Source organism: Callorhinchus milii, unplaced genomic scaffold (genome assembly GCF_018977255.1).
Source record: "Callorhinchus milii isolate IMCB2004 unplaced genomic scaffold, IMCB_Cmil_1.0 Scaffold3, whole genome shotgun sequence".
In the NCBI taxonomy this organism is placed as follows: Eukaryota; Metazoa; Chordata; class Chondrichthyes; order Chimaeriformes; family Callorhinchidae; genus Callorhinchus; species Callorhinchus milii.
Window position 1 is genome coordinate 27,875,521 of NW_024704744.1, and position 21,316 is coordinate 27,896,836.

The following is a 21,316-nucleotide window of genomic DNA, read 5'->3' on the forward strand; positions in this document are numbered from 1 at the left end:
CGCCCTACCGGGAATCAAACCCAGATCTCTCGCTTGCAAGGCGAGTGCTCTAACCACTGAGTTACAAGACTCCTGCTGCAAATATATCCTGCAGTTTAAAAATATATATTTTTTCCAACCAATTAACTTCCTGACGTCTGATTATTATTAATATTAATATTATTATTCCACCCATTGTGAGTGGTTTCAAGGGCATCAACACCCGCTGGTACTCTACCCAATTAGCTGTGGAGCCTTGCTAGTGAGTATTGGGCTGTTTGACAAGGAGGGGCGTAGAAGGCATTGCAGCCAAATCCACTCCTGCTGTTCTCTGACGTCCATACAACCACAGATAAGCTGGATAAAGTGAAGCTTTGTGGATATTTCTCCTCCCTAGAACAGTAACTTCACTGTTATACAGGCTGAGATCAGCTAACTCAGTGTAGGCCAGGATTATGAACCTGTAACTTTCTATCTTTAGCCTCCTGCTGCATTGCAGTATCTTTACCCACTAATAGGCCAACGGGAAGTTATGATTATCCACAAACTTACAAGTAAGTGGTTTCCCTCACATTGAGCATGGCTCAGTTTAATTCCTATTCCCTACCCTGATTGTATTTCTGTTGCTTTGGTTCAGACGAAGAGCTGATCCCTAATCCTCATGAAAGAACATCAGCAACAGCAGTTACATGTTTCAAAGACTTGCACGAGTTCTAGCAGCTAAGCTTTTGACTTGAATCTTGGCAAACACCATCCCTATAATTACAACTTGGGAGAAGCTTGAGTGATCTTCAAGTCATTTCAAAACCTATCCAGCTGTCTAGCATTCTCTAACCACTGGTGGCAGAAAACACAAGGAAGTCACACAAGATGAGAGGCAAAGTGTCTTATGATTTGCTAAGTGTCCTGCATCGTGTGGGCAAGTGTTCCTGTGAAAACAGCTCCCTGTTATTCCAAGTACTGACTACGACAAATACTGGCACAAATAACAGAAAGTGGACCGCAGTGTTGTGCATTTTGTCCTAACACAGAATAGAGTAGTAGTAAAAAGACAGACATTTCAATCTGCGTTGTGAAAATATACAATTTTATTTCTTCAGAAGCTACCAGTCAAGCTGGGAAACATTCTTCAACCTGTGCAAGTAATCTTGAGCAAACTATTAAACTGCAGCAACAGCTACATCATTCAGTGGCTCTTTCCATTGTACACAATGATTAAGGCTCTGAGACAACCTTTCTTTAATCTCGTATGTATGTACAGTAAAAGCAGGTTCAATTACAACAGTGGCTCAAGCTCTTAGCAAACTAATCCTATTTTACTATAAATTGAGAAGTTTTCACTATTTTATGTCATTCATCGAACAAAATAAAGCTCTTAGTTCTGAATCCCATTTAATAATGGCTTGGCTAACAATGACTGGCAGCAAAGACTTTTATTTGAATAAGTCTGATGCTCACTTGAGATAATTGTGAAAGTATCTCAATTTGTATTAAATGACAAATGGCGCAATGCAATGCTGGTATAATGCTCTTTGCACCTAGTTTCTGACACCTACCAAACATTGCAAGTATCTATTGCAACTCTGAGCAATTCAAACACTTGTGCTTTTACTTACAGAAGATTGTTGCGTAAGTGTTGATAGTGCTTTCCACATTTTGCACTGAACAGGAAAGGAAGCAAAAAGTCATTTGCAAGGGAGAGCTACAGCATTTATGGCTGACATATCTACCGAGATGGGAGGCAAGTTATCACTGGTTTCTCCATGACTACTGCAGCTTACTCTATTCACTTTAACGCAGCTCTTTTGCTCTCCTAGCTAACAACTTAATCAACTTGCAATATCCAGACAGAGGAGTCGATAAGAAAAAAAGTTGCTATTTTATGAAGTTGTCTTAACACTTTGAAATATCTCAAAAGTCATTTTAGATGTAGTGAACATTTGTGTTGAGATTCTCATGTGAATGATAAATTAAGCTAGAGATTTGTAGGTTAATATACCAGGAGAAACTCCCTTCTATTTTTGAAGAGTGTCACGACATCTTTAAAGTCAATTAAACAATCTCATCTCAAAGATAACACCTCGAATAATGCATTGCTCCCACAGAACTGTACTGGAGTGTAAGCTATGAGCTCAATTCCCCAAAAGGAGTTGATCCCACGATGGTACCTCTGTATGTATACAAGACATGCTACACCAGAAGTTGTTTTGCTCAGTCTGTGCACTACTGCCTGTTAGGGATATCAAGCATAGCAGTTTGACTTTTTTTTCAATATTTTTAATACATTATACAGCTCCATCTTTTCCACTGAGGTCAAGGAATAGATGCCTGAATTGCACACTGAGATTTCTTGTCGCAGCACAAACTGAACCAAGTTGTCACAACGTTGTGAATAATCTCTAACCACATTCAGAGTCAGGGATCTTCAACCTCATTTATCTACCATTCATTTTTGCTTTTGTTTGGATGTACATTGATGGGAAGCATGGAGAAGATTGTGTTGGACGCTGAAGCTCACTGGAGTGACCATGTACAGGAAGGCTTGACTGCATACCATGAGTAGATGGCAGCAATAGGTGGCAGAGAGGGATGTGTGAGGCTGGGGCTTGTGATGTCTGTGATATCTGGTTGTGACTGATTTAGGATTCATTGAGCGCAGAAGGTACCACCACTCAAGGAAGCCCTTAGTGCAGAGAGCATTATGCTGGCTGCACAATGTACTTTCCCAATGTAAGGGCAATATAGTGTTGTCCACGGTGTTAACAATCTTGCAGAAATACTAATGGGAAGTACCAAGTACAGAAATCTCAGTGCATCAGTCACTCTCAGTCTGCACTCATGCTAGTTCAGTGGCAGGTGGTAGGACAGCATAGCCTGAGGTCTAGCAACAGAGCCCAGAGCCATTCTCTGGGCAAAGTTTGGTTTATGGAACCCAAAGGAGGAAAACAAGCAAAATAGATTATGAAAGAGCTTACGGCTGAGATGGGGGGAGCAATAAAAATGTAAAGCATCATAGAAAATAAAAATTGTTGAGCTTTACCACAAACAGGAAGGAAAAGCTCAGCAAAAAGCAAAGCATGAGCAAGAATGGAACAAATAATCAAAGGAATGCGCAATGGAAGAAAATGTGGGAGAAGCGATTATAAGAGAAGTCCCATTATAAAGAAGTAACAAATGCATTGCTATTTTTAGCAATTAGTTTGCAGTAGATTCTACTGACTTGAAATAGCATCATTTTGCCTGACATGCTACGTTATCCTGGAACAGAAGAGTCACTTTAGGAAAGCACCTATGAATTTTACCCATTCCTTTTAATGGCAACCGAGAAATAGACTGGCACTGGACTTGCAGACAAGGCACAAAGCTGTACCAGTTCTGAATTAGACTGATAATTACCTACAATACAAAAGCATGGACATTGGTGCAGTTTGATGCTGTAGATCTGCTGAATATTATTCTCATTTAACAAACTACAGATGACCAGGTGCCTCACACATCATCCATAGCAATTCCTGTGAAGGGTATTCAAGGTCTTCTTAAGGTTATATGGGTCAATTTTTAATCAAAGACAAATGTTTGTGTTTTTCTGGAGCCTGAATATAAAACTGTTCAATGGGCATGTCTTGTTACATTAGGAATGACCTACCTTTGAGGCCATCAGTCCTGCAGTTCTTAACCAGATACTGTCATATAAACAGCTCAGTCAGTCAACTTTCTCTGTGTTTGGGATCCCACCCATATACTTTCACACAGTATTCATTAAAGCAATTAAAATCAGTACAGCCATGAAAAAATATCAATTATAATAACAATAACAATAAACTAGCATGAGTACCTAAAATGGCTATATGCAAAAGTGTATTTGGTGAATACATTTACCTCATTAATGTCTGAGGAACAAATAGCTAGCACGTCATAGAATTTTAAAACCTTAATATATATTTTGATTCATAAAATATGAGCCACAACACTTAATGATAAAAAAACATCTATTAATAATCAACAGATTCCATCCTTTTTAGGATCAACCAAATAGGAATCAAATTAAATAGTGTATTTGATTTAAATAACATCAAGTACTTAAAGGCACATCAGCATCTCAACCGTTATTGCTCCTGTGTCAGCAGTTTACAATGGGTGCTGTGGAATAGATGACTGCTTTCAAAAACCAGCTATTATCTCTGCTGCGAACTATTTAGACCACATACTTCACACTGAACTGGTTTCTTCTCTCATGGTGCAAGAAAGGAATTTGTGAAAAATTAAATTTGATACAATATTTTGCATATGCGGTGGTCAGTAGCAAAACTCTGCGTTACTACCTGGTTAACTTTACCCAACGTTATCTATTCTTTGCTTTCATCCTACCATTGACATCTAACACAATGTTGCTTCAATTGTTGGGTGCTTTGGATACTGTACAACATGTTTAACAAGCTATTATAGGCTGAGTCATTGACACTATGCCTGACCACTGGTTCTCTGGCCTTTATGTCCATTCAACAACCACTTAGGTTGGTTTTACAAAACATTTTGCTTAACCTCTGGATATAACCTATGTTTAAGCACCAGTGATATAAAAACAATGAGTTTTTTTTAAAAAGGAGAAAATTGGAAATTATCATGGGAGAAAAATGATTGTTTAAAATATTAAAATATCAGTCTTTAAGTGAGCTTTAGGTTTACACAGTCATTGAGCTCCTTGTTCTGACACAATTGCTTTTGCTGTTGAGTTATATACAAGGAACAAACTTACCCATGTAGTTATTGAATAGAACACTAGAGGGTGAAGTTTACGATTTACATTTTACTTTTCATTGAGCCAAACGAATAAGGTTTTTTGTTTTGTATTCACTGTTTTTTATTGACAATGTCCCAGGCTACAAATTATTCATTCACCTGAAAATCCTGTCAATGTCAACCTGCATGACTTCTTGAGTCACGCTAGTTTTATGCATTTCCTTCAGGAAGGCAATGAAGACAGTGCACATTACAGGAAATATAAAATTAGCTGTATAACCTAAAAATCACAAAAATAAACTAGAAAAATGTAGTTAATACTATAGAATTAGTAAAAGAGGCAAAGTGAATAAGCGTGCAAATGACTTTGCACTCAGGAAAATACCATGCACTTATTTTTCTGTCATTTGCACCTAGATTTAACTTATTTTGAAATAAACCTGAAACATCTCAGGGAACGTTGCCAAAGCAGCGAAGAAAATCCTAGATAGAAAGCACTTTGGTAGCTGTTGGTGTGGGTGCAGTGGACCATCCCTCAATGACAATGCTGGAACTGGAAGCTTAAGATCTTTTAATTCATATTTAATTTTATTTTAAAGAGTCGCTTTATTTCAAGTGTTCAGAACTCAGCAATAAGCTTGATAGGGCAAGGCAATGGAAAGCCCCAGTACGAAAGACTGGCTCAATTTTGGTTACTGACCAATATTCAAAAGCATAACTAAATACTTTGGCCTTTTATACATAATATGTCTCACCAGGAGTGGTCATATGTGAACTTTATAAGGCTGATTAGTCCTTATTTGTGTGAAGAATCACGTGAAATAAAATTATTGGAATTCCAAATGTTCCTGCGTAAGAGACTTCACTAACTAGGAACTCCTTAATGCAGCTCTCTGAGGCGCTACCTTGTGTAAAGGATCTTACATGAATGCAAGTTGATGGGCGGGGGAAGGAGGGAGGAGAGAGAGTGAACTTGGGAAAAGATGTAAGGACTCAAAGCGGTTGAGTCTTTCCATTGACATAGATAATGACAAGTGAGAGCTCCAGGCTTCAATGTGGACAATGATGAATGCACAAGAGAACACAAGTCAACAGAGGGCAGGAGAATTCTGCCCACAGAGTTGCCAACATGAACATGTAGATGTAAATGCCATGCAAATTCCTGAAATAAAGCAAGGCTTTGGAAACAGCCTTCATAATGAATGAATTAGTGGTCAAGTCATTACAAAAAAAAATCATACTCATATCTAGGATCAGTGCTTAATTAGAATTTGTTATTTACAAGTATGAAATAAACTAAAGCTGAGATGGTTGAAACATCAGGGTGCGAGTGAAAGTTTAGTGAAAAACCAAGGTAGAAAGCAGTCAGTGATATTAGGACCATTTTGTGTCATTAGCATTGATTCGAAATGAGCCTGTGTGTGTCTCTCTCTTTCCGTCTCTGAGTTAAGATCTCGAGAGCCTCCTTGCCACGTCCCCGTAAGCAGATTCGATTTCTCCATCTGCCGCACACGTGTTGGTGACTTCGTCTCTCCCGTAGGCGTTCTTCAGATACCGCCAGATGCCTGTCATTTCTGTTGGGATGTCGAAGTTGCGATACTTCTTTGCTACAACCTGCAAAGTGACCAAAGCATTCATCAGAAAAGCTTCCTTCTGCAACAGACCTTTTCCTACTCCTCCCACTTTGTTCTCATTGAAAGAAGGGATCCCAATGCCAGGGTTGAAAACTAACAAAACACCCTGCTTCCCAAGCAGGGCTGGGACTGGTTAAGTGTATTGCTATACTCAGCATATCTTAAAGAGCTTTGGGACGTTCTTATGACGTGAAAGGCTGTGTATCAAATGTAAGGATTATTAGAACACTGGCCATCATCTCTGCCCCAGTCTCAGTCTTTTCCTATTCTTCAGTCATGTGACATGTTTACGTAAAGGAGAAGATCCATCTCAAGACCTTCCTCTTTGACCGAATCTTCCATCATCCTTCCCTTTGCGCCCCTCTCGGCTTTCACCCTCTGCTCAGGTGCCAAGCCATCCCAACGTGATAAGCGCTATATAAATGTAAATTTGTTTTGTATTTTACTGAGCCACCCCAGGAGCTCAGTCTGTGAGATCCATTATATTTCCGTTGCTAAAAATAGTGAACTTTGCATTGCCTTTTTATAAAGGAAAGTCCCAATGATCTTCACCATTTTTATTCATTCCTTTTAATGATCAACATAAGAAGGCATTGTTGACTCTATCAATAAATGCATTGCATAGAGTTTTCATGTTAAAGGTTAGGTTACCTTCACGATGTGGAGTTTGGGTAGAAGGTTGCAATCGGCGAGTGTCAGATCATCTCCATCGAGGAACTTGCGATGGGATAAGTGCACATCATCCATGCTGTTGGCATCAATCTCTTCAGGCAGTGGGCTGTTCAGGTAATCATTCAGCTTCTGCATGGATTTGAGCAACTGTCTCTCCAAGCCTGAAAAAGCCGAACATTCCAGTCAAAAACATGCTTCCAACATTCTGCCTTCAGGATGAAACTCTAGTTAACTTCACTGCGATTAGATAAACAGGGTGCCTCCCTCTGGGAACTGAGTGCCAGACACTCTGTGCCAGACAAACAAGTACCATAGGTTTGTGGAACTCTCAGCAGTTGGTTTGGAGACGTTTACGTACAGTGATGGGTTTTCTTCCATGTCACATTCCCAGCTGACAAGAAAAAGGAGAAAAAAATGACAATTCGTAGATACGACAGGTGCAGTTCGGCAAAAGCCAAAACTTGGGGACTCCAGAGTGCACACTAGGGTTTTCTTGGAACTAAAAGATGAGCTAAAACACACAGCTTACCAATGTGAACCCTAGCAAAGTTAATACTTATATCCAGTGAGAACCCACCCCACTCCTGCCCATTAGGACTTTGGCTTGTAGGGTTATCAGCGCTCAAGTGGAAAGAATCCCAACCCCAATGACTGGTCTGTTCGTCCAAGCCCTGCAAACAAACCAGCCTGGCAGCCCCATCATGGACATGTACTGTGGACCTACCTGGCTCAGTAACTGGATGGACTACGGTGACCACCACAGAGGTCTGACACATGCGGAAACCCATCACCATGCTTAAGAGTATCCAAACCGAATTGAGAATTCCATGTATCCCATCTACACATGGAAATTCCAGAGATAGATAGTTGGAATGGAATCCGCACTCTCTCCCTGGAGGGATGCATCCTGTTTACTTGCTTGCATAAAAGTATTAGGTGAAGGTTGGCAAGAGCCAAGGTTTAGAGACCCCAGAGTGTGCATTGGACTACTGCTGGAGTCTAACCAGCTGAAGTGAAACTCAAAGTATTGCTTGCATTTTATGTTATTTGGATTACTTTCCCATCCGCACTTATCTAAATGTGACTTCAGAGCATGAGTGTTAGTAAGGATTTCATTTGCATTTATCACCCATACCACTAGGGAGCAATGTTGGATTGTTCTTAGATTAAAAAAACAACCGTTGCTTGTGAGGCAAGTGCTCTAACCACTGAATTACAGGATTTAAGAATTAAAAAACAAAATTTCCTGTCCATTAAATTCTCACTCTCCTAGAAAACAAGAGATCATGTGATTTTGTCTGTAAATCAATTTCTATTATAAAACTGAATGGGGGGGTTGTATCATGGAGGGTGAAGGGCATGGAGGGTAGGTGGGTGCTGAAGGCTCGGTCGAAGAGGAGTCTTGAGACGCGCCTTTAAGGTGGCAAGGGAGGGAGCGAGGCGAAGGGAACGTGGGATGGAGTTCCAGAGGATTGCGGCAGAGAGGCTGAGGGCGCCGATAGTGGGGTGGGCCAGGCGGGGGACATGGAACAGGCCGGAGCCTGCTGAGAGGAGGGAGTGGACAGTTTGATAAGGGGTTAGCAGCTCGGAGAAGTAGGAGGGGGCAAGGCTATGGAGGGCCTTGAAGGTGAGGATGAGAATTTTGAACTCGATCCTCTTCACCTTCAAGGCCCTCCATTGCCTTGGCCCCTCCTACCTCTCCGAGCTGCTAACCCCTTATAACAACCTAAGGGGGCCTAAACCCAGCTCACATTCCCTATTTAGTGGGTGAACAATCCAACGCTTGATGAATCCTATTTCACAACGGTAGGAAGAGCCAACATTGTTGTCTACTTAAAGCAGTGGTGACCAAAATTTTTTACAGACGGCCAACAAAATAACCTTACTGATTGAATATTTCTTGATTTATGCCCATAAATGAATAAATATTTTTCATCAAGAAAAAAACATAAACTATCAACACTACCAATCGAACACGAACTACCCAGACTCCTGCAAATGTTCGGAGGGCAGTTTCTTGACGACCACATTGGCCACCACTGAATTAAAGCTAAGCGTTTTATTATAAACAAAATGCCTGGTTCAGGAACAAGACTACCAAGATTGTCACAGAAGAATGACTCAACTTCGTTCTTACATTACCAGACATAATAATACAATTATAATCCTTACATTTGATATACAGCCTTATCACGTCTTCGAGACATCTCAAAGCTCTTCACAGAATATACCATAAAGTGAATTGACTGTATTTTATGGGCGAAACGTGGCAGCCGATTGCGCACGGCAGTGTCCCACAATCAGTCGTGGATTGAGTGACCAAATTATTATAATTTTTTTTAGGGGATTATTACTCCCGGAAAAACGATCCACCAATCAACTAACAACCAGGTTCCCACTTACTGCTAGCTAAACAAAGCTGTGTGGAGTAAGGAAACTTGTCCAACGCTTCGCTAAACCCAGGTCTTCTTGTTTGCGATGCGAGTGCTCTAACAACTAAGCTACAGGACATATCCGTTTGTGGCCAAGTCAGCACCAAAGAGACCTCATTTGGCTTTCTCACCTCAAGCGCTGGCCACATCAATCTGCACAGATGGATACTTCATCTCACATAGTCAGTGTGAAGCCTCGATGGTCTGTTCAACCCTCAACAGTCCTTTAGACCCTACATTGAGGTTCTCACTTGCTCTGCTTTTCCTCATCTCCACAACGTCACCTGCCTCTGCCACTACCTCCCTCCCTCCCTGGGCAGTTGAGACCCTCATTCACACCTTCATCATGTTAGACCATTAGCTCGCTGGGCTACCCAGTTACTCCATACATAAGCTGCAATCCATCCAGACCTCTGCAGCTCATGTCCTCTCCTGCACCAGACTCTGAACCTATCGCTCCTATTGTTGCTCAGCTCCACTGGCTTCTCATCCCCAACAATTCAAGATCCTTGTCCTTGAGTTCAAATCCCTCCATGGCCTCACCCCACAATAAATCTGTGACCTCCTGCAATCCTACTACCCTGGCCGATCACTCCGCTCAGCAGCACCAGCTGGTTTCACATCTCTCACTATTTTTCGCATCTCTCTGGAACTCTAAACTGGAGTCCCTCTGCCTCGCTCCCTCACTCCGACCTTCCAAACCAAGGGTTGCCCTCCACATTGAACAGCACAATACAGCAATATCAGCTTTAAGCATTGCACTTGAGGATACTGAACTGCTTATAAAACAGGCTCAAAAATATTCTGGGAGTTACGAAATTACAGTTGCTAAGGAACAGAAAGGTGTGTGGCAGCATGACAAAGGTTCAAGCACACACCCTCTGTGTCTCTCCAGCAGATGTCTGGCTGCAGGTTAGTGGCCATTAAACATGGTTACTTCAGAACAGCACAGATTGTTCTGAAAACTAATAATGCTGACCAGACTGCATTTATGAGCTGAAGGTTATCTTTTCATTAGCAAGAAGCTGTGAAGAGACATCTTTCAGCATTAGCTTCAGCACTTTGATTTATGCGAGCACACATAAAGGTGGCAACGGGACAAATGAATGATCTGATGATCTATGCTGCTTTTTCACAGGACGCGTTTGTCTCCTGAGCGAGACTGTCATTGGGGGAACATAATGAAAAACAACCTGCTGTCTCCGCAGACAGACCTGTCCATTCCGTAAAGAAAATAACCACCCCATAGCAACTGGACCTGACACTGTAATAATATAATCCTTATGGTGCCATCACATCAGGAGGACGTCTTGAAGAGCTTCACGGTATTTACTGTAAAGTGTAGTATTTTTTAAGGTGAACACAGCAGTCAATTTGCATAGTCTCAGAACCAGCCATGTAGTGAATGATCAATTTTATTTTGGGGATTGTTTGTCAGGACACTGGGAAAAACTCTTCTATTTCTGAATAGTGTCAGGGGATCTTCGACATCCACCTGAACAGGTAGATGGGAGTTTCGTTTTAATGCGTCATCTGAAGCACAGCGCCACCTCAATGCAACGCAACCGCAATGATCCTGGAGTGTCAGCTTAGACTACTAAGAGTTCAAAGTTCCAACCTGGAGCTTCAACCCACAGTTTTCTGGCTCTGAGGTGATTATGCTTCCAATGAGCAATGAGCCTTAAAGTGACACTATTAGTCTCGCATGCGTAGAGTGTAATTTTTTGCAAAGAGCTCCCAGAAGTCCAGCGACGTTATAAAAGTGTCAGAGGCTTGGAATATCTCTAGTTGAGCACCACAGTTCAGCTTCTGAAGCAGGGTATCAAAGCAACATTAATAACCGACCACTGAAGCACTCTCCTAAATCCCTCTACCTCACACCCTCCTTCTCTGCTTTCAAAATGAGTCTAAATACCTCTCTTTGACAGCTCCTTTAGTCAGCTCCCTCTCACTCCCCTAATTCGCATTCTGCTCCCACTCCATCTCTGTAAATTCCAGACACAGGGAAATTTCCATGTGCAGATGGTGAATGTATGTGGAACCCTCTGTCTGGTTTGGATAATCTTAAGCATGCATGGTGATGGGCTTCCACGTGTGTCAGGCTGACCAGAAAATAAATCTTTGTAATAAAGTGGTCTGAAATGTTTTCTATTGTGAAAAGCTATGTTGCTGACGGTGCAAGAAATTATAACAAAGAGCAAAAGAAATCTGCATATAGTTGTGAGTCACTGCATGCGCTGTAACACAGTAATATGAAGTATTCAACACAATTTTATATTCAGCAACCTTACAAAGAATCACAACTAGTTACTGAAAGCCACTTTAAACTGGGGCATGGTGTCAGGTTCTATTCGTGTCACGAGTAGTTGCATTCCACATAGTGTTACGATAAAGGACAAATATAATACACTTTGTGGAAGACAGACAGAAGTCTCACTGGGTTCAGAAGGAATACTTGCCAACTGTCTGGTTGGGATGTTGATAATCTCGCCAGTTTTAAACTCAAGCACATAAGGACTTCAAATCAGAGCAAAACTCAAGAGCTCCTCATGTGAGAACATATTTTCCATTTCCTCCACTTACAACAGAGTCCAACACTCATAAGAGGGCTCAAGTCTCTATGTGCTCAGTCTCCTCCAGGTCCTGATCACTAACTGGAATGCTCTATAAGAGCTGTCAACATTATGGAAATGGCAGGACTCCGATTCATAATTACATAGACTGAGGCTCGCAACCCCCCACAGACACAGGAAAGTGCTCCTTTTTCAGAGTGAGAAACATTAGAATAGTTTACATATTTGAATCAAGATAAATAAGTCTCACTTTGAGTGAAACTTGACAAGCCTGATACTTGCTTTACCTTAAATAGATTCCCTCCATATCGCAGCACTCCTCTAGGAAATCTGCCTCTTATACTATTCTTATAAGCCTCGCATTTGTTATAATACCTTTCACATTGGAAAGACAATTCAAAGCTCTTCTCAGGATTCACTGTGAAATGCAGTGACTGTGTATTTTATAGACAAACAATGCATTCAATTTAGCAATGTCCCACAAAAAAACATGAAGTTTATCTTTCCTGGACACTGTAACAACTCACCCACCAGGAAGATTCATCTTGCAGCAATGACAAGCATACTGATAGCGTGACCTCGCACTCTCACCTTCATTAGCAGTGACCCTGGTGTTCTTAATGTACGCCGAGAACTTTGCAAAGATATCATTCCCAGCTGTGTTCGATTCAGGCTGCTTTGCTGCAAGCTTGGGGTACCTGGAATTGGACAGATCCTAATTCAGAAAGTGCAAAATACTGTATGCCTTTACCTCATATCTTCACCTTTGAGGAATCAGTAACCAAGAAAATACATAGAAGTAGATTATTATCTCAACACAGAGACTGCATCTAATGTGAAATAATTAGATGAGAAAAGCAACATTGTAAGTGATAGCTATCATATCTTGGAGCCAAAGAATTGTGCTGAAGTGGGGGGGTAGGGGGGAGAAAAATGAGGGGCTGTTCACATCCAAACTTGTCAACAATTAAAGCCTGTTTTCATCTACAATCACCAGCGATGGTATAATTACCACCAGTGATAATGTGATAATTATCACAGGTAATAATTACCACATCACTGAAGCACATGTTTCATCCAATCTTGATTTGTTTTCTTTTCAGTTTGCAACCTGTTGTTTTCATAATGGTGTTTTGTAAGCAACTTGGCTTCTTTGTACATTCAAAAGGACGTGCATGTAATTTTTTTTAAAGAACCACATAAAATTGGTTTGCAAGTTGATTGAATTCCAGATGTTTTTCCAAAAAATCCCACACAATCTTAAAAGGTAAGTCTTAAGGCTAAATCTCAGGATCTCTGGAGTCTTTAACACTGTCTGAAATTCTACATCTGAAAAAATATGAGAAACTGCTTCAACTTTTACAAAAAGTCTTGGCAGCGAAATTTGCTATAAACACTTTTGTGGAGTATAAATGCCAGCTGGACTGGATGGGCTGAATGGCCTGTTTCTGAGTTGTACTTTAAAGTAACACCGTATACACGGTGCAACATTTTATCTCAACATCTTACCTTTTAAACCATTTAAAATGAGTGTCATGCTTCCATTTCTTTCACATTTATTAAGCAAAACGGTTTGGTTTATTTGCAATCATTCCTGTAACAGTTGGTGCATTCTTTGGTCTGAATCATAGTAATAGTGACACAATAAAATCCCCACATCTTCACCTGAACCAAAATAATAATAATCCTTGCATTTGATATAGCGCTTTTCACGGCTTTAGACATCTCAAAGTGCTTCACAGAATATACTGTAAAATGAATTGACTGTATATTTGTGGGCGAAATGTCTGCACACCTCTCACCCCAGTCATCACCAGGCTCTAACTATCACCCTGTCTCTCAACAGATTAAACTCCTCATCCTTATGTATAAATCCCCTCATATCCTAGCACCTGCCTATCACTATTATCTTCTCCTTCCCCACTGTTCTGCTACCCCCACCCCCAGCTGTTTGGTACTTTATGCCACTATTGTTGGCCAAGCTATCAGCAACTAGATCCCTAATCCTTGGAACACTCTCTACCTCACTGTCCTTATCCCCTCCTCATCTGTCTTCATTTTGTCCTAAATACCTACCTCTTCAATTGCAGCTTGGTCAACAACAACAACAATTTGCATTTATATAGTGCCCTTCAAGCGGGGTAGTGTCACAGAGCGCCTAACAGTGGCGGAGCCTGACACCGAGCCGGGGTGAGGGAGGAGGTGACCATAAGCAGGTCAAAGAAGAAAGTCATCAGTCGTGGTGTAAAAGACGAGGGGGAAAGCGGATAGATTGGGAGAGAGAGTTCTAAAGCTTTGGGGCGTAGTAGCTGAAAGTGCGGCCGTCGATTGTAGAGCGGAGAGGACAAGGGAACTACTCTATCTTCCTTTGCTTGGCTGCTGACACAGTGCCTGTGAAGGGCTCCGATACCAGCAACACAACTTGCATTTTATACAGCGTGGTACATGCACGATAGTGTTACTTATACAACTGCAAGTTGTGGTTGACATAACACAAGTAATGGAGGCCGAATAACAAGGAAGTGGTGATGTTTTTGTTTCACTTAAGAAAATGCAAACATATGTAGCTTCTAGAACCTACTTTGGTGGCGAAAGCATCTCCTCCAGGAATTCTTCAATTTTGTTGACATCTGTCTTAACCTCTCCATTGAAAGTCAGGAACGGGGGATGAGTACCAGGAGCCAGGTTATGCAGATCAGCTGGTTTTCTGCAGAGAAATAGTAAAATGATTCATACATTACATTCCAAGCATTTGATACTACAGTAAAACAACAAATCCATCAATAATGCTGGAAACATGGTGGGTGGGTGGGGTGGAGACTGAGCTATGATGGAGAGATCAGTAAATCCCTCCAGTCAGAAGGATGGAACTATCTGAGCTGTAGATTTCTTTTTCATCAGAAACAAATGCATCCTATGACTGATTGACAGAAGGTAGAAATTGTAACAGGGAGATTCAGCTCCCTTCTTTACACCCAGCTGATGGAATGTCTCGCCACCATTTGATATTCCAACAAGCTGCCCGGCTGAGAAACAATAAACTGAGGCTGACTGAGACCTTGTCTGTGACTTCAACCGTGTCCCATTCAGATCAGGATTTGTTCTAAAACACTGAAGATGGATTTGGTAATTTTAAGAAATATATCAATCCTGAATTTCATATTACCAAAGCGACTATTAGCAATGTAGCTCCAGGAGCAGGCTTGATGTATTAAATAGAGTTATATTCTGCTTTGGCGAATTCTGCTAGTTAGAAAATGTAGAGGTCCTGCCTATAAAGGGGAAATACAAACAAACACTGTCAAGATCAATAACTTTATCAACCAGTGGAAAAGTGTGCCTTTAGAGTTAGTTGCACCACTTTAATCATGGAAGTTACATTGCTATGTTAATCACTTTTCACAGTGCTCTGTTTTGTAAAATTCCACACATCCAATAAACTAACTGTTTAGTAAAATAAATTAACACACGTGTCAAGTGCTCTCAAGTTAAAGCTAATCGGAGACTTTAGGCAGCACTGAAGCAAAGTTTTGAGAACTGGGAGGTGTGACTTTTCCCTTTACTTAAACTCCATTTCATGCAGATGTGATTGAGACCCAGAATTATGATCCTTTCACAATACAATAATTAACCCCGGTCATGACTCTCAATTCAATTCTAAATGATTCTTATTCCTCCAGCAAATTTGTCATGTCAGCATTGCGACAATGTGTACAGGCATGGATGCTATGTATAATAAAAAGCATAAAGTCGTAATATGACATGTTGTAATAGGAATCCCACACCAAATGAGTTTTTACATTCCTCCTTGTTAGGGACCCACATCTTCAGCATACAATAACGTATGCTACGAGAAGCAATCACTGGAGTGACTCCATTTAATTAACAAAGATTTATTGTGGCGAGTCCTATGGACAATGCTGAGAGCCACACTGGAGCAGGCAGACCCTTGGAAATCTTGAATCTTGCTGGTACTATGAAGTCGGTGCTTCCACATCAGCTTTTTATCTTTATTGTTACTTTCAATTCTTGTGGATGCACATAGTGCGTTTTAAAGTAAGAAGGACAGGAGTTCAGAAAAACAGCCAAAACTAATTTACAGAATCTCCAGTGCTCATCTTCCATATATCTTATACGTAGGGCTTCTGTTTTCAGGGTTTATTTTTAGTTGATTTTTAGCATTTTTATGTTGTAAAACTGAGGGTTTTTCCACTTACTTTTAATTGGTTTATTGGTTAAACATCGATTCCTATCTTTGAATCGGGGATGTTTTGTCGGGAGGTTTCGGTTTAAACTGAAAACAGAAGCTCTACTTATAAGGTGTCAGACTGACTCAGTTGGGATCACTGTCGCCTCAAGTCTAGGATGTCAATCCAATGCAGTAATGCGGATACGCTGCAATATTGGAGGTGCCATCTTTCGGATGAGAAGTTAAACTGAAGCTACTTCTGCCTATTCAAGTGAATGTTAATGGCAATACTTGAAAAAAGGAGGGAGTTTCTCCCGATGTGCTGGCCACCAATGCCTCAAATAAAATTGATCATTCACTTTATGCTGTTTGTGGGACATTGCTGTGTGCAAATTCGCTGTCACGTTCTTCTACAATTTACACAGTTATGGCACTTTATAGTAAACCCTGTGAAGCGCTTTGAGACATCCCCCCTGACGTGAAAGATGTTCTATCTACTATTAAAATTCTCCACATATATCAAAAAGTGTGACGTGAAATACTCCATGCTGCAAATTAAATGGAATGAAATTTAACCATTTACCGTTTCAGGTCAACTGTTGTAACGTTGAACACAACACCTTTCAGCCACAGAATCATGAAGAGTCGCTGAGAGAAGGGGCAATTCCCTATGCTCTCTCCATCATTCCCAGCCTGCAGGAGAAAAGAAAGCAATACTTTGTTATATCGTCTATATACAACATGCAGAACAGGCGAAACATTCGCCTTAACTTTATTTACTTAGATTCACAGCAATCAGTCAAAAGCCCGGTCAACATAACCATTTTGCATGTCTCGCTATACTACATTAGAAAATGCTTTCATGAACTCCTTAAAATTAACTCTGCCTTCCAAGGTTTAGTGCAGATTTTCGAGTGGCAATATCTTCAATATTTAAAATGCTAGAAAAGGTCTAAAAAGGGGAGGCATGTTAAAGGAACACTTTGTTTTGCTGCTTGGCAAGGACACAGGTACAGAAGAACAGTGCAACACTCTCATCTCAAGCTTACAGGACGGTGCATCTCAATGCAAAATCCTTTTCATGAAGATAAGACCCCTTTTCTGAATTCCAGTCGTCCAGTTGTTAATACTATATTGTAGCAGGTTTGTCCTGAGGATCATGGAGCAAGATCCACTGAGGATGCAGGCAACTGATCCATGGATGGGATTTAATCCCGCAATGAACCCTGGAGGAGCTCGATGTCACATGGCAGTATGGCAGTGCAAAGCAGGGAAGGAGGCAAAAGTGAGGGCTGGTTAATTGGTCTTCCTCAACAATGCCCCCAACATCCTTCTTCCCAATGGATAACCCGGGTCCTGCCTGCTGAGAGCACTAGTTGGTGTGGGCTATAAGAGGAGCACATGGGGTTTCTAGAGTTGGAACACAGATTAGGATACTTGGGTGAATTTCACGTTTGTTTGCTTGACCTTCCCAACATACAGTTTTACAAATATCTTTATTAAAAGCTGTGAATTTTGATCTCAACATCTCTGGACTACAGCCTTTATTCCCTTGAAACCCATACAACTGCTACAACACACATCCTTAGCTAACTTCAGCACGCTACGTACCGTATTTCTCCCTAAAGTGATCTGTCATGTGATCCCACACATTTGAATGGGTGAAGAGGGGAATGGGTGAATGAATAGTGGACACTTCAGTTAGTTATGGAAAGTAACAACGTAAACATATCTGATTGATTTACCAAGTTACAATAACACAGTTAGTGCCAATCACATGACCTACAGCCTCTCGGGCTGACAGGGGACACAGAAATAAGGAACAGCTGAGTCCTTGTTATAGCACCATTTTCAATCTGCTGAAGAGCAGCTGAAACCTTTACTCCCCACAGATATCAGAGCACTGGAGACTGTGGCGGAGGTAGTTGTCATACTGGGCAATACAGCTTGAACTAATTTAATTGATTTTGCGGCTATCCCGCAGGAACAAATTGTGAACTTAATGAAATATTAATATAAGAATCCCAACACAATTCAAATTCTACATTGCTGTAATGAAGCTCATTTGGATTTGAGAGCCATTGCAGGAGTGAAAGGTTATTATTTCCTACAATGAGCAAATTAGAGAGGAGAGGAAGAAGAAAGACGAGAGGGAAGGGGAGAAGGGAAGGGAAGAAGGGAGAGAGAAAGGGTTGGGGGAGGAAAGAAAAGAGGGGAGGTAAAGAGGGGAGGGATAAGGAGAGAAGGGTGTTGAAAGGGGTGGGAAAGAAGGAAGGAGAAGAAGAGAGGGGAGATGACAAAGGAGAGGTGAATAGAGAAAGGATTGAAGGAGAAGAAGAAGGAAGCTTTGTCTCCCTGGAGTGAAATGCCTCTGAGTAGACTTAGCAAGAGTAGGTATTATCAACCAAAGGCATTGTTGTTAGTTGACAAACCTACATAACTCAGCTATATGACTTAGAGATGTAAACAAGTCCTCCTCCCCTTGAGCATACATTGTGGGAATTATATCACTGGTTTGTACCTGAAAGCCATTACCATTTTATGTTCATCAAACACAAGAACAAGGAGACACATTGATGAAGCTGCATAGAAAAGTGTATGTAAAAGCATGATCATCTGAACCAAGGCACAAATACTGTATTGCCAACCCTGCACTTCAACTGATGACAAACCACTGTAGGACTTCAGGAGATGTGGCTTTGGTTCAAAGTCTATGCTATCCCAGTTAGGTGAACAGGAAGGTGTTATGGTGCCATTCCATGTATTAAGTGGGTGCAAGACAACAAGCTTGTTTATACATGAATTGAAAGATGGTTTCTACATCCAGCAGAGATATCTAAACTTATCTACATCCAGCAATAGAGAGAAAAGCAAACTGAAGTAACTGTTCAATAAACAATATTACTCAAGATGTAATACACATGGTCTCTGGAAATCAACAACAAACACCTGCATTTATATAGCGCCCTTCACACAGGTAGAGTCTCGGAGCACTTAATGGTGGCAGACCTCGAAACCGAGCTGGGGCAAGAAGGGAGGTGATCAGAGGCACGATCGAAGAGGAAGATCTTCAGATAGGATCTGAAGAAGGACAGGAGGGGAAAGGCCCAGGGATTGAGGGAGAAAGTTGCAAAGTTTAGAGGTGTTGTGGCTCAAAGCATGGCCACTGATGGTGGAGCAGAGGGGACGAGTGAAGTGCAGAAGGCCGGAGCCAGTTGTACAAAGGTGGTGGAGTGGGGTGTAAACAGATCGGAGAGTTAGGGAGGTACGAGGGTGAATTGAATTGTAAGCAAATGTGAGGTTCCTGAAATTGATCCATTCTGCACTAAGGAGTCAGTGGAGTCTGGTAAGGACTGGACTGATGGGGGTGGGGTGGGGGTGCCTGGAATTTTGGATCAGTTGGATTTTTTGGGTGATGAGAGCTGGAGAGACTGGTAAGGAGGACACTGAAACAAGGACACAAGGTGGGAGGTGAGGAATGGAAAAATGAACGTTTCACCTGCACAGGTGCAAGGTACGGTTGGAGGCAGGCGATATGGCGGAGGTGGAGGAAAGCGGTCCTGGTCAGGGGCTAGATGTAGGGTAGGAAGGACAGCTGGGGATTGAACCTGATGCCTTGGTTACACACAGGTACAGTAAGTCTGAGGTATAGGCCGGGGAGGTTAAGGAGGTCAGAGCCGCAGAAGACATTGACGGGAGCCAAGGAAGATGGCTTCCGTGTGGTCAACATTCAGCTACCAAAACTTTGCGCTCATTCAGGCCTCGATGTCTGACAAGAAAGAACGTTGGTGGATCTGAGGTCACGGTTGGAGGAGGAAAAGTAGATTTGGGTGTCATATCAAATCAATTAGCAAATACCCCGGAAGACTTCAATTCACAATGAGCGAACATGTATACCAAAAGAAAAGCCCTCCACTGCTATTATCAACTTATGAAGCATTGATTCGCCATGTAAAGTCTTCTCTTCCTCCTGCAATCTACAATTGATGAATAAATAATCCTTGCATTTAACATCACACCTTTCACAATGAGGATGTTTCAAAGTGCTTCACAGGATTTACTTTTATATGTAGTATGGTGACTGTGTATTTTTAGGGTGAATGCAGTCATCTGTGAAACAAAGTCTGGCATCTATCTTGTCTTCTCTCCTACTCTTTTGAACAGGAGTGATTTTGTTTATTACTGTTGGGCCATTACTTTAAGAGGTAATAAAAAAATTTTTTTTTTAACAAGCAGCATAGACCTAAATAGAATGTTTAACATGAAAATAACATGGCAGCAATGCTAAAATCTCACTGTTATTCATGCACAATGTCACCACAAAGTGAACAATACTGGCGTATTCCTGGTTTGTTCTCTTACTCTTTAAATAGAACATGATTCACTATATTCACACTGCGTGAGTGTCAGCTTGGATTACTTGATTGTACTCTCACTTCTGGGTCAGAAGGTTGTAGGTTTAAGACCATGACAGAACATGCGCTCATAGTCTCGGCTGCTATGTAGTGCTGTATTTGGGAAGGGCTGCATTATTAGAGGGGATGTCTCTCAGCTGTATCATTACATCATGGAGTCCTGTAGCTAAGTGATTATAGCACTCGCCTCGCACGCGAGAGACCTGGGTTCTATTCCTGGCAGGGTGAAATGTTGGGCAGGTTTCCTTATGCCACACGCCTCTGTTTACCTAGCAGTAAGTTGGAACCAGTTGTTAGTTGATTGGTGGATCGCTTTTCCGGGGATAATAATCCCTCAAAAGAAATTATAATTTGGTCACTCAATCCATGATTGTTTGTGGGACACTGCTGTGCCCAATTGGCAGCTGCATTTGGCCTAAAAATATACAGTCAATTCACTTTACAATATATTCAGTGCCTTGGGACATCCTCCCAACGTGAAAGGCACTATACAAATGTAATCTTGTTGTTGTTATTGTATTCTGTGAAGCGCTTTGAGATTCTAGAAGATGTGTAAAGCGCTATATCAAATGCAAAGTCTGCCTGTCCAGAGGTGTGTTAACAACAACCTGCATTTATATAATAATATTAATAATAATATTCCTTGCATTTGATAATAGGGCCTTTCACATCTCTGAGGATA

General features: G+C 41.3%; 1 protein-coding gene across 2 annotated transcripts in view; it reads right to left on the bottom strand.

Moving 5' to 3' along the window:
* Window positions 1-1,045: 1,045 nt before the first annotated feature.
* LOC103184988 (chloride intracellular channel protein 5) overlaps window positions 1,046-21,316 on the bottom strand; it is a 73,350-nt gene continuing 53,079 nt past the window's right edge. For both annotated transcript variants that reach the window (XM_007903276.2, XM_007903277.2), the window contains exons 2-6: window positions 16,803-16,912; window positions 14,612-14,737; window positions 12,622-12,728; window positions 7,005-7,186; window positions 1,046-6,333 (exon numbers count right to left, since the gene is read on the bottom strand). In XM_007903276.2, coding sequence (XP_007901467.2) covers window positions 6,166-6,333; window positions 7,005-7,186; window positions 12,622-12,728; window positions 14,612-14,737; window positions 16,803-16,912 — 693 coding nt within the window. In that variant the 3' untranslated portion in view covers window positions 1,046-6,165. The remainder of the gene's footprint in view (window positions 6,334-7,004; window positions 7,187-12,621; window positions 12,729-14,611; window positions 14,738-16,802; window positions 16,913-21,316) is intronic.